Here is a 14,321-nt window from a genome sequence, read left to right on the forward strand (position 1 = left end):
GAAACTGGAAGCATAGACAACTGTGCTGTGGGATTTGTGCCGGAGCCCTAAATCAGAACCATATACGGTGGGGTCACAAGTAGATCTTTTGGGCTATGCTATGTGCTTAAAAGATGGTGGGACTATTACTAAAGTCCAGCTTGGTAGATGTGACCTACCTACCACTATCCATCTAAGCAAGTACTGAGCAAAGACACTTTTGGGGCTCCTCTTCAGAGGTGACCGGTTGCATTTGCAGAGTACCAACAGTGTTCTACTTTAAAGCTGAATGACAAAATGCTGTTATGCATTTACAAAAAAATTACATTTATTTATGAATGCAACTAGAGTGAGAACTTATTTTGATATCAGTCTCTTGTGATCACCTGTAATCAGATTTGGGGGTAAGAAGTTGAGTACTCTCAGCAAATCAGGCCCTCCTCACATACACATGTGCTAACAAGGAACATGTTTACAGAAGGAGATGAGAGTTGACCTCACCAGTAAGCTGCTGCTCCTTCAGTATCCAATCACAGAACAGAGGTGGGAAGGTGATCTTGCTGTGCTGCTTAACTGCTGTAAAATCAAATCACTGGCATGGCTGTGGTCAATGGAAAGATTGTGTAAATCTCAGGAGTGGATGCATAAAATTACAAATTAATTGGCTGGTAAAACAGTTCTTTATATAGTATGTAGTTCATGCGTATTTAACTTTTTGCCTGGAGCTCAGCTTTAAAGGGCTTCAAATACCAACAAAGTCATTAAAGTAAAGAAATTATTCCAATAGTTGTTGGTGCCTTCACGTCATCTAGGTCAACCTTTGCTGCGACTGTTTAGATAAGTTCAGAAAAAAAAAATTAATAAATGTTTTGCATATTTTTTTTTTTTTTGTGTAAAATGTTTTTATTTAAGCATATGAGAAAAACCTAACCATGCATCAATAGGTACAGACGACTCAATAGGTACAAAAGACTGCCGGTATCCATACACAGGGCAATTATCAAGAACCAATTGTCTTCTCCAGGGCAAAGGACCCAAAAACACTTAAAGGTACGATTCCAATATCACCATAACATGTACAAGTAAAGAAACTATCTAGTAACTATGTTCACTAAAAGCCTAGACTAGGGCCCAATACCGGGTCTATCAGAGTCTGAAAAATCAGAAATACTAAAAAATAGAATCAAGAATCAGGGAGTAGGAAAAAAGTGGAAAGAGAGCTTGAGAGTGGAGAAAGGAGGAGGGAGAAGTTTAGAAAACACTCAACAGTAAGTATTCCAAACCATCCTTAGTTTAGCAATATGGTCAACTGTGAAAAAGTGTCTCAGTTATGCAACCAAACAGAAGAATATCATTGCATTCATCCAGACTTCCAGATCATATAGAACTGGAAATAGCTATCAAGGCATTGGTGTCTCCACTCCTGCTGCCTGAATTTCCAGTACCCTCAGGAGCCAGTCCCGCAAACTGGGGACCACCTAGGATCTCCATTGTAGGAGTATAAGGCTTCTGCCAGCATTGATGAGGTGAGGCATCAAAGAACATTTATATTTACCAACCAGTAATTGGTAGCATGAAACAATACAAGAAGAGGGTTGTCCTCAAGCTGGCGTTGTGTGACTGTCATTAAGGTTCCAGATTTCTGCCGAGAAGGGTTTAATGCGGGGGCAGTCCCACCAAATGTGTATAAACTTTCCTCTCTGTTTGCATCCTCTCCAGCAATGTGCAGATGCAGAGGGGTATATCTGGACCCTATACCAATGTGTTAGAAATTTGAAACAAGGCTCCTGCATTTGGGAGCAAACGGAAGACGTATGGGCCAGTCTGGTGACTATATCAATCACGTCTGCTGGAAAGTGACTATCAAGCTCGTTCTCGCACTCCCTAATATAGTAAGGTGTGGTCTGAGATGAAAGGTCCAACAAAGTCTTATATAGTTTGGACAGAAGTCTGGTCAGGCTATCAGTTGTGATGCATAAAGTTTCAAACGGGGTAAGGGAATCTTTTGCCCGCAATCTTTTGACCTCCTCTGTGCAGCTAAAACCCTGTATGGATTTTCAGGTGGACCAACCAAGGCAGTCAAAAGTGAGTAGGAAGTGCTGAGCTTTCTCTGTTGAATTTTTAGCGTGCTCTGCAAAATGAGTATCATAGAAGCACCCTGTGTTAAATAATTATCAGCACACAGAAATTATATAAAAATAATGCAAACTAGAGATCAGCTTATAAACTTGTAAACATTATAAAAAAATAAAATACATGGAAGAAAAGCTTTATAGTTTTTCTATCATCAGCATGACCAATGGCTGTCTGCTTGTTTTAAGCCATCTCATTCCTGTGTCATTGGCATAAAGGATCTGTCCACCTAACAATGTTATTTTAGTTATAGGTGAAACCTTTTTGGGCTTGGGCTACTCAAAGTGGAGTATTTACCTGTTGCTAACCATCTGTTCTCAGTGCTGCCTATTATGTACAGCACACCGCTGCATGACCTGAAAGAACAGTGTTCACCTAAACCATCTCACATTATTTCACTTACATTTTCTGCTCCATCCTATCCCCATAGATAAATGAAAGTTAGGCGTACACCAGTTAGGCCTGTTATTGCTCATTAAAACTGCTACTAGCCAGTTTTAGACTGCTGTATTCTCTACATTAATTAATACTTGTAGTAAAACTTCAATCTGTAAATTTGGGCCTAGCCTTGCTGATTACAATTTTCCTACTGCTGGCCAATTTTATTCTGTTGTATCATTGGTCTCTTAATACTTGCAGTAAAACACCTATCTGTACTCTTTTTCTCTTATACACCTTTCATCCCTATTATCACTGGTTAAAACTGTCTTACTGTTGACCAATTTTGCTCTGTTTGACGTTTATCCACCCCTCCTCTGCCCTTGTTTATTCACAGAATAGATGAGGGGGAGAGCAAGCAACCCATTATCATCACTGTACTAGAGCCAGAAATGTACACTATATTTCCAAAATTATTGGGATGCCTGCCTTTACACGCACATGAACTTTAATGGCATCTCAGTTTTACAGGCACATGAACTTTAATGGCATCTCAGTTTTAGTCTGTAGGGTTCAATATGGAGTTGGGCCACTCTTTGCAGCTATAACAGCTTTAACTCTTCTGGGAAGGCTGTCCACAAGGTTTAGGAGTGTGTCTATGGGAATGTTTGTGAGGTCAGGCACTGATGTGGACGAGAAGGCCTGGCTCATAGTCTCAGCTCCACTTAATTCCAAAGTGTTCTATCTGGTTGAGGTCAGGCCACCACAAACTCGCTAATCCATGTCTTTATGGACCTTGCTTTGTGCACTGGTGTGCAGTCATGTTGGAACAGGAAGGGGCCATTCCCAAACTGTTCCCACAAAGTTAGGAGCATGAAATTATCCAAAATGTCTTGGTATGCAGACACCTTAAGATTTCCCTTCACTGGAACCCCACACCATAATCTCCCCTCCGCCAAATGATTTGGACCAGTGCATAAAGCAAGGTCCATAAAGACCCTAAGCCTAGTTAGACTGTGTTTTTTTTATTCATGTCTACGACCCCACTGGGAAAACTCAGCCTTCTATTTGTCTTGGTGACCACTGTTAGTGAGACAGAAAATTAGGTAAAATCCAAAAGTTTGTTGTCACCAGAGCAAGAGGTAAGGGTAAGTCCTGAAATGGGGACTCCTGTTCCTGTGACGACTCTCAGAGATGGGTTCCTGTGGTGTCACCAGGCCATAAAGTGAAGAGATGGTAAAAATTAACCTGACAGGGGTCTAATCTATCTATATATGATCTAAAAACTAAAATGATTGGCTGCACATTAGCCTAACCCAGCCCTCCCTATGAAAAAAAGTTATCTTGTAAATTCTAAAATTAACACTTAACATCCCATAACATCTAGTCTTACAGCATAACTCCATGTTTGCTTTCACTTTAACCACTTCAGCTCCGGTAGATTTGACCTCTTTCATGACCAGGACATTTTTTGCTATTTAGCACTACGCTATTTTAACTGTTAACTGTGCGGTCATGCAAAGCTGTACCTAATCACAATTTTCTATCATTTTTGTCACACATAGAGCTTTCTTTTGGTGGTATTTGATTACCACTGTTTTTTTTATTTCTTGCAATATAAAACAAAAAAAAAGACTAAAAATTGTGAAAAAACAAAATTTTTTACTTTTAAAAATCTAATTTCTTCATACATTTTGGCAAAAATGTATTCTGCTACATATCTTTGATAAGAAATAAAAAAAAATCCCAATAGGTTATATAAGTTATAGTGGCTACCATCTATGGTGTGTGTGTATATATAAATATACACCGTCTCTGTACTAATGACGCTGGCTGGAAATAGGTTAACATCTAGGGCCATCAAGGGGTTAAAAGTGTGCCTAACTATGTGTAAAGTAAACCTGAAAGTAGGCAGCGATGTATGGGCATGTCGCTTTGCCTACACCGACCGCCCGTCCACAGTACATTGTGGGCAGGCGAGTGGGAAGTGGTTAAATCGTGCAATAGTACATACAGTATACAATGCTGTGTTTCATCAGTGGTACAGGGACTTCCTATCCCATCCCGGAAACAAAATCGAGCCGGGCTTAGCGCTGCTCAGCCGGTCACATAAAGTTTTTTGTGTTTTATCAATGAATACAAGACTTCCTCTGATTGGTTGAGGTGGAGGTTGTGACATCATCCGCCCACCCCTCCACATTAACCAATCAAATGTTGGCCTCCAGGAGTTAGGAGATGAAGTCCTGTGTAGGTTTAAACTCATGATTGAAGCCTACATAGAGATGATGACAATCCTCACTCCATGTGACAGTCCTGAGTGGCCAATCATCAAGCATGCACACCATCCCTTAGAAGAAAGGGGAGTAAGTCACATGATCTCTTATACCTGGAAATACCAGATATGTGATTTACTGGGCAAGTCTACATGAAAAAAAAAACAGGTCAGTTGATATAATCCAACAACATCCATCCATAACCGAAATACTGTTTTTGTGTTTAGTTAGCCTTAAAGGAATCCATGGTAGGGATTGTGTAATTGAGTGCCAGAATGTCCATGGCACACTGCCTTGTATAGTATTGTCGTAGATGAAGAGCCATATGCTGCCCAAAACTGGGTCAGATGATCTGTAGAACATCACTAGCTGAGAGTCCACAAGACACCTTGAACTCGTCAAAGAGCTGTTTCAGTCCCTCTATGTAGAGTTTGTGATAATGTGACACTTCTTCTTCTGAAGGGACGGGACAATGCGGCACACGGATGGGTCTTCCCACTGAAACAAAAAGAAGACAATGACTTAAAGTGGTAATAAAGGCTTGGCTTAAAAAAAAAAAAAAAATACACTGATATCCTTCTCTCCCCACCCAACTCACCCCCGACTGACATCTGTCCCTCTCTGCTCAATTCACCCCCCCCACTGACATCCATCCCTCTCCACCCAACTGGGATCCATCCCTCCCCACCAAACTCACCCCCACTGACATCTGTCCCTCCCCACCCAATTCACCCCCTACTGACATCCACCCCTCCCCACCCAATTCACCCTCCATTGATATCATCCCTCCCCACCTAACTCACACAAGCTAAGATCCATCTATCCCCACCCAACTCACCCCCCCACTGACGTCCATCCCTCCCCACCCAACTCAGCCCCCACTGAGATTCATCTCTCCCCACCCAACTCACCCCTACTGACCTCATCCCTCCCCACCCAACTCACCCCCCCATTGACACCTCTCCGCTCAACTTACCCCCCCCACGGACATCCATCGCTCTCCACCCAACTCACCCCAATGGGGATCCATCGCTTTCCACCCAACTTACCCCAATTGGGATCCATCCCTCTCCACCCAACTCACCCCCCCATTGACATCTGTCCCTCCCCACCCAACTCACCCCCCACTGAGATCCATCCCTCCACACCGAACTCAACTCCTACTGACATTCTTCCCTCCCCACTGAACTCACCCCCCTCTACTGACACCTGTCCCAACTCTCCCACCCACTGAGATCCATCCCTCCCCACCCAATTCATCCCCACATCGACATCCATCCCTCCCCACCCAACTCACCCCCCACTGAGATCCATCCCTCCCCACCCAACTCAACCCCTACTGACATTCATCCCTCCCCACCAAACTCACCCCCCCATCAACATCTGTCCCTCCCCACGCAACTCAACCCCTACTGACATTCATCCCTCCCCACCCAACTCACTCCCCACTGACATCATCCCTCCCTGAACACCTAACCACATCAATACTGACATACAGCCCTCTCCACCAACTCACAGACACGATCCCTCCCCGCCCAATGAGGGGGAAGTACTGTGATATACTCAGATATATCCATCCAAATTAAGTCTATCCCTGACATATACTGTACATTTCTATCATATGTATCTCTTATACAGTATATCCATCCCTGATATTTCCATCAACAAAATTTAAATTCACAAACTATCCATCCCAACTATACTAATTCCTCATATAGGCACCCTTATTGTATCCACCCCTGATCTATCCATTTCTGTTATACCCATCCCTAATATATCAATCCATATTATATCCAACCCTATTACATCCATCCCTATTATATCCCTCACTGATGTATACAAACATCCATATTTTATCCATCCCTGATATACTCAGCCTTATTATATCCATTCCTTATACAGTATATATATGTAAGTCCCTTTTTACATCCCTCCCTTCTATATCCATACCTATTATACAGTGCCTTGAAAAAGTATTCATATCCCTTAAAATTTTCCACATTGTGTCATGATAGACCAACACAAAGTGGCACATAATTGTGAAGTGGAAAGAAAATGATAAATGGTTTTCAAATAAATATCTATAAAGTTTGGTATGCATTTGTCTTCAGCCCCCTTTACTCTGATACCCCTAACTAAAATCTAGTGGAACCAATTGCCTTCAGAAGTCACCTAATTAGTATATAGAGTTCACCTGTGTATAATTTAATCTCAGTATAAATATAGTTGTTCTGTGAAGCCCTCAGAGATTTGTTAGAGAACCTTATTGAACAAACAGCATCATGAAGGCCAAGGAACACACCAGGCAGGTCAGGGATAAAGTTGTGGAGAAGTTTAAAGCAGGGTTAGGTTATAAAAAAAATCCCAAGCTTTGAACATCTCATGGAGCACTGTTCAATTCATCATCCGAAAATGGAAAGCGTATGGCACAACTGCAAACCTACCAAGACATGGCCGTCCACCTAAACTGACAGGCAAGGAGATCATTAATCAGAGAAGCAGCCAAGAGGCCCATGGTAACTCTGGAGGAGCTGTAGAGATCCACAGCTCAGGTGGGAGAATCTGTCCACAGGACAACTATTATTCGTGCACTCCACAAATCTGGCCTTTATGGAAGAGCGGCAAGAAGAAAGCCATTGTTGAAAGAAAGCCATAAGACCATAAGAAGTCCCGTTTACAGTTTGCAAAGAGAAGCCATGTGGGGGACACAGCAAACATGTGGAAGAAGGTGCTCTGGTCAGATGAGACAAAAATGTTACTTTTTGGCCTAAAAGCAAAAAGCTATGTGTGGTGGAAAACTAACACTGCACATCACCCTGAACACACCATCCCCACTGTGAAACATGGTGGTGGCAGCATCATGTTGTGGGAATGCTTTTCTTCAGCAGGGACAGGGAAGCTGGTCAGAGTTGATGGAAAGACCCTCTCCATCCAATCTGACAGAGCTTGAGCTATTTTGCAAAGAAGAATGGGCAAAAATGTCACTCTCTAGATGTGCAAAGCTGGTTAGTGACATCCCTAAAAAGACTTGCAGCTGTAATTGCAGATAAAGGGGGTTCTACAAAGTATTGACTCAGGGGGGCTGAATACAAATGCACGCCACACTTTTCACATATTTGTAAAAAAATTTGTAAACCATTTATCAAGACACTGTATCTATTCCTGATATATATAATATATATGTTCATCCTTATTTTATACATCCCTGATATATCCTTTCCTAATCCTTTATCCCCACTTCACCCCTGCCCCCCCCTAAATATATCCAAGCCTTTTATATCTATTCTAATATATTCATCCCACAATACATTCAGTCTCTTTCATGTCAGGCTCTGCTGCCTATTACTATCTATAGTATAGTGTCCTGTCTCATTTTCTGCCTACCTCTCTGTTCTCTCCTAATATCCTCCGTCATCTCTATTCTCCATCTGTTCTCCCCCGCACCTCCCGCTGACTATCACTCCTCCCCGCCGTCTACCAGTCTCCTCTCCCACCATCTTGTTCTCCTCTACCCCTCTCTCCTCTGTGTCTCATCCATCCTTCTCTTCTCTCTCCTCTGTGTCTCATCCATCCCTCTCTTCTCTCTCCTCTATGTCTGATCCATCCCTCTCTTCTCTCTCTCCTCTATGTCTGATCCATCCCTCTCTTCTCTATGTCTCTGATCTTTCCCCAACTTCTCTTTATCTCCAATCCACCCCTCTTTTCTCTTTCTCCTTGGTTTCTCTAAACAACTCTCTCTCTCTCTCTCTCTCCCTCTCTCTCTCTGTCCCTGTCTCCTCCTCTGTCACATTGTGCTCTATATATAGCTCTCTCTGTCCTGGTCTCTGTCTCCCTCTCTCTGTCCCTGTCTCCTCCTCAGTCACATTGTGCTCTATATATAGCTCTCCCTGTCCTGGTCTCTGTCTCCCTCTCTCTGTCCCTGTCTCCTCCTCGGTCACATTGTGCTCTATATATAGCTCTCTCTGTCCTGGTCCCTGTCTCTCCCTCTCTCTCTGTCCCTGTCTCCTCCTCGGTCACATTGTGCTCTATATATATAGCTCTCTCTATCCTGGTCTCTGTCTCCTCCTCGGTCACATTGTGCTCTATATATAGCTCTCTCTGTCCTGGTCTCTGTCTCCTCCTCTGTCACTTTGTGCTCTATATATAGCTCTCTCTGTCCTTGTCCCTGTCTCCCTCTCTCTGTCCCTGTCTCCCTCCTCGGTCACATTGTGCTCTATATATAGCTCTCTCTGTCCTTGTCCCTGTCTCCCTCTCTCTGTCCCTGTCTCCCTCCTCGGTCACATTGTGCTCTATATATAGCTCTCTCTCTCCTGGTCTCTGTCTCCCTCTTTCTGTCCCTGTCACCCTCCTCGGTCACATTGTGCTCAATAAATAGCTCTCTGTCCTAGTCCCTGTCTCTCCCTCTCTCTCTGTCTCCTCCTCGGTCACATTGTGCTCTATATATAGCTTTCTCTCTCCTGGTCCCTGTCCCCCTCTCTCTGTCCCTGTCGTCTCCTCCTCGGTCACATTGTTCTCTATATATAGCTCTCCCTGTCTCTTGTACTATCTGTGTAACCTGATGACACACAGTCTACAGATACTACTACCATTACCTGGAATTTTACTCGCTGAGGATCACCTGCAGACACAGAGCATGGCGTCATCGCCAGGGTACCCTACACACCCTCTCACCCAGACAAGCTGCAGAGCATCTCATCCAAACATGCCAAAGGGCTTTTCGTACCTGCAGAATTTCTCACTTATAGACCCAGCAAAATACCTATACATGACACAAAAAAACTCATGTCTATACACCTTGCATAATATCTAACTAAAGATATTACAGAATATACCCCCTGCAGAACATTTCTCCAACGCACAGCCTGCAGCAGATCTCATCTCTAACCCCCCCATGAGCACTTCTCATATATACCCTGCAGAATATCTCAAATATAAACCTCAGAGAACATCTTATCTGCTCACCCAGCAGAACATCTGATCCATACATTCTGCAGATACTGAAAGCAAGGAATTGTGCTGATCCCAGAAAGTAAAACATCCTTTTTGCATGACTGAGGTTGAAAAATGTTAAATTGTCCTAGTTCTGTTATCTTTGCCAAAAATTACTTTTACTGCTGCTTGGTATGCCTTTGTTTCAAGTGTTGACCTCTTTCACCTGAATATTCAGCACAATTACAGTGCCTCCTAATTTCCTATCCATCAGCAAGCTATGTTCATCTATCCATAGTCCCCCACTGACTCCTCACTGCAGGTAAAAATGGTGTCAGAGTTCACCTGGGTGGATGATGTCACTGCCTCCCCCCCCCCCTTGTGACAGTGATTGCGTACATTCCCACTCCCCCCATACCAGCCTGAATGCACTTGGGCCAATTAACGGACCAAGGGCTTCTGAGGTTGCAGGGAGGACCACACAAGAGTGCAGATTGGTGAGAATACCTTTGGAGGACATGGCTATCTCTTAAAAGAAATCTGTCATGCTTCTTCCAATTTAGTGAGGCAGAAAGTTTACATTTCAAAAGACAGTTCAGACAAAACTGGTATTTCAATTATTAATGAATGCTGGCCAGGTACACCGTGCACCAGCTTCTTAACTTTAAAACTGGATCTTTCAGTAACTCTGCAAACAGTGCATAAATAAATTCTTGACACGTCCCAATATACAGCAACAGTATGATTTTTCAGAAGTGCTGTATCTTTTTAATATTGAAAGGCTGCCAGTCTTTGACTTTGCCGGGGGTGAGATGATGTCATGAGTCTGCTGCATTTTACTACACAGAGTCAGCACCACCAAGTGTGCAGGACAGGCATTCCTTCTGCTGTGCTTATCTCATTACAGGACATGCCACTGGAGGAGTGAGACTTCATGGTGCGGGGGAAGAGTTGGGTTTTCCAGCCGCCTGTCTGCAAGAGCTCACTGATAAACCAATGATATACTAAACCAGGGAGTTGTTTAAGTAATGGAAATATTATTTGTGCCCACCTACACAGCCTCATTCTCTTATTCTGCCCTTGCCAACCTCCTTCTCTGATAGTCCCTCTCCAATCTCCTTCTCTAATTCTACCTACCTTCTTCATCCTCCTTGTCTGATTCTTTTATCTTCAGCTTCTGATGCTAACTCTGTCCTCTCCAGTTTCCTTCTCTAATTCCACCCTCTCCAGTTTTCTTCTCTAATTCCATCCTCTCTAGCTTCCTTCTCTGATTCTACCCTCTCTGGCGTCTTTCTCTGATTCTACCCTCTCTAACCTCCTTCTTTAATGCTACCCTCTCCAACTTCCTTCTATAATCCTACCCTCTCCAGCTTCCTTCCCTAATTCTTCCCTCTCCAGTTTCCTTCTCTGATTCTACCCTCTCCAGTCTCCTTCTCTGATTTTACCCTCTCCAGTCTCCTTCTCTACCATCCTCAGCTTTCTTCTCTTTTTCTACCCTCTCCAGCTTCCTTTTCTCATTATACCCTATACAGCCTCCTCCTTTGATGGTACTTTTTCCAACTGCCTTCTCTAATTCTACCCCCCAGCTTCCTTCTCCAATTCTACCCCCAGCTCCCTTCTCTAATTCTACCCTCTCCAGCTTCCTTCTCTGATTCTACCTTCTCCAGTCTCGTTCTCTGATACCATCTCCAGCTTCCTTCTCTTATTCTACCCTATCCAGCTTCCTTCTCTGATTATACCATCTCCAGCCTCCTTTTTAATGCTACCCTACCCAACTTCCTTCTCTAATTATACCCTCTCCAGCTTCCTTCTCTGATTCTACACTCTCCAGCTTTCTTCTCTGATTCTACCATCTCCAGCCTCCTTCTTTAATGCTACCCTCTCCAACTTCCTTCTCCAATTCTACCCTCCCCAGCTTCTGTCTCTCATTCTGTCCTCTGTAGCTTCATTCTCTGATTCTACCCTCTCCAGCTTCCTTCTCTGATTCTACCATCTCCAGCTTCTTTTTTTGATTCTACCATCTCCAGCCTCCTTTTTAATGCTACCCTACCCAACTTCCTTCTCTAATTATACCCTCTCCAGCTTCCTTCTCTGATTCTACACTCTCCCGCTTTCTTCTCTGATTCAACCCTCTCTGACTTCTTTATTTATTTATTTCAGGTACTTATATAGCGCCGTCAATTTACGCAGCGCTTTACATATATATATTATACATTCACATCAGTCCCTATACCCTCAAGGAGCTTACAATCTAAGGTCCCTAACTCACATTCATACCTATACTAGGGCCATTTTAGACAGGATCCAATTAACCTACCAGCATGTCTTTGGAGTGTGGGAGGAAACCGGAGTACCCGGAGGAAACCCACGCAGACACAGGGAGAACATGCAAACTCCAGGCAGGTAGTGTCGTGGTTGGGATTCGAACCAGCGACCCTTCTTACTGCTAGGTGAGAGTGCTACCCACTGCTCCACTGTGCCGCCCCACTTTCTCTGATTCTACCCTCTCCAGCCTCCTTCTTTAATGCTACCCTCTCCAACTTCCTTCTCTAATTCTACTCTCCCCAGCTTCCATCTCTCATTCTGTCCTCTGTAGCTTCCTTCTCTGATTCTACCCTCTCCAGCTTCCTTCTTTAATTCTACCCTCTCTAGCTTCCTTCTCTAATTCTACCTTCTCCAGTCTCCTTCCCTGATTCTACCATCTCCAGCTTCCTTCTCTTATTCTACCCTATCCAGCTTCCTTCTCTGATTCTACCATCTCCAGCCTCCTTTTTAATGCTACCCTACCCCACTTCCTTCTCTAATTATACCCTCTCCAGCTTCCTTCTCTGATTCTACTCTCTCCAGCTTCCTTCTCTGATTCTACACTCTTTAGCTTCTTTCTCTGATTCTACCCTCTCTGGCTTCTCTCTCTGATTCTACCCTCTCCAGCCTCCTTCTTGAATGCTACCCTCTCCAAGTTCCTTCTCTAATTCTACCCTCCCCAGCTTCCTTCTCTCATTCTGTCCTCTGTAGCTTCCTTCTCTGATTCTACCCTCTAAATCTTCCTTTTCTGATTCTACCATCTCCAGCTTCATTTTCTAATTCTACTATCTCTAGCTTTCTTCTCTGATTCTACCATCTCCAGCTTCCTTCTCTGATTCTACCATGTCCAGCTACCTTCTCTGATTCTACCATCGTCAGCTTTGTTTTTTGATCCTACAATCTCTAGCTACCTTCTCTTTTTTTCTATCATCTCCAGCTTCCTTCTTTAATTCTACCATCTTAAGCTTCCTTTACCCATTCTACCATCTTAAGCTTCTTTACCGATTCTAGTCTCCAGTGTCCTTCTCTGATTCTGTCTTCTCCAGCCTTCTTCTCTGATTCTACTATCTCCAGCCTTCTTCTCTGATTCTACCATCTCCAGCTTCCTTCTCTGATTCTACCATCTCCAGCTTCCTTCTCTGATTCTACCATCTCCAGCTTCCTTCTCTGATTCTACCATCTCCAGCTTCCTTCTCTGATTCTACCATCTCCAGCTTCCTTCTCTGATTCTACCATCTCCAGCTTCCTTCTCTGATTCTACCATCTCCAGGTTCCTCCTCTGATTCTGCCCTCCCCAGCTTCCTTCTCTGATTCTATCCTTTCTGGTGTCTTCTCTAATTTTACCATATCTGGCTTACTTCTCTGATTCTCTCTCCAGCTTCCTTCCCTGTTTCTGCCCTCTCCAGCCTCTTTCTCTGTTTCTGTCCTCCCTAGCGCTCTTCTTGCTTGTGGATCATGCCCCAGAAAGTTCAAACACCATACTCACCTACAGTAGTTAGGGGTCGAGGGAAAGGGTTTAGGCCCCAGCTGGTCTCCCCGAACACTGCAGTGCCTTTGAACAGGCAGGGGGCAAATCCCACATATTTCTGAAAGAGGAGTTGCAGCTTCCAGCCCCAGGAGCCCGGAGTAAATTGAACCTGTTCATAGATGTCATTCTCTCCAAAGCAATACACCGGCACAAGGTCTGCCCTGCAGGAAATGAGAGATGCAGTTATACTGTTTGATCTCATTAAAGAGCATTTATAGCAAAATGTTTTTACTTTAACTTTGGATGGAGGAAGAAGGTTTGGAAACCCTATCAAGTTTTTTTTTTTTTTGCTATTGTTGCCACATTGAGGAGATTCCGTTTACTTCCTGCTCCAGAAACATAACAGCAAATGAGAGAAAATCTCTCCAAAATAAGGGGATGTAGCCCAGTACTTGGCTATGATGAAAATGTTATGACAGTTTGGAGGGGCTCTTTACACTGTCTCTGAATTGATGTGCTGATTAATCTCACTGTCTGCCTTCTGCCAACAAGGAGATGGGAAGTCAAGGAGCTCCATAGACTTGTATGTTGGCCGCAGTGGAACATGAAAATGACTTTCAGGAAGGGAACCATACTGTGGACTTCTATTGACCATTGAACTGCATTTCTCAGAGGGAGATTGTCAGGACGACGTGAAAGAGCTGCATTTTCTCAGGCTATAGAGGACACAGCTTCACCTTGCTATGAGGGAGCCCGGAGAGTGCACATCGCTGTCCAGTGTGCACCATCACTGCTGCATAATGGCAGCCTGAGCAGGATCTGGAGTGCTGAGTCCAGATGTGCCAACAGCCAGAGTC

General features: G+C 43.8%; 1 protein-coding gene across 3 annotated transcripts in view; it reads right to left on the reverse strand.

The window, feature by feature from the left end:
• Positions 1–2,402: 2,402 nt before the first annotated feature.
• MOGAT3 (monoacylglycerol O-acyltransferase 3) overlaps positions 2,403–14,321 on the reverse strand; it is a 64,026-nt gene continuing 52,107 nt past the window's right edge. For all 3 annotated transcript variants that reach the window (XM_073622857.1, XM_073622856.1, XM_073622858.1), the window contains 2 exons: positions 13,483–13,685; positions 2,403–5,261 (listed from right to left, as the gene is read on the reverse strand). In XM_073622857.1, coding sequence (XP_073478958.1) covers positions 5,107–5,261; positions 13,483–13,685 — 358 coding nt within the window. In that variant the 3' untranslated portion in view covers positions 2,403–5,106. The remainder of the gene's footprint in view (positions 5,262–13,482; positions 13,686–14,321) is intronic.

The sequence above is a fragment of the Aquarana catesbeiana genome, linkage group LG03, assembly GCF_042186555.1.
Source record: "Aquarana catesbeiana isolate 2022-GZ linkage group LG03, ASM4218655v1, whole genome shotgun sequence".
NCBI classification, from domain to species: domain Eukaryota; kingdom Metazoa; phylum Chordata; class Amphibia; order Anura; family Ranidae; genus Aquarana; species Aquarana catesbeiana.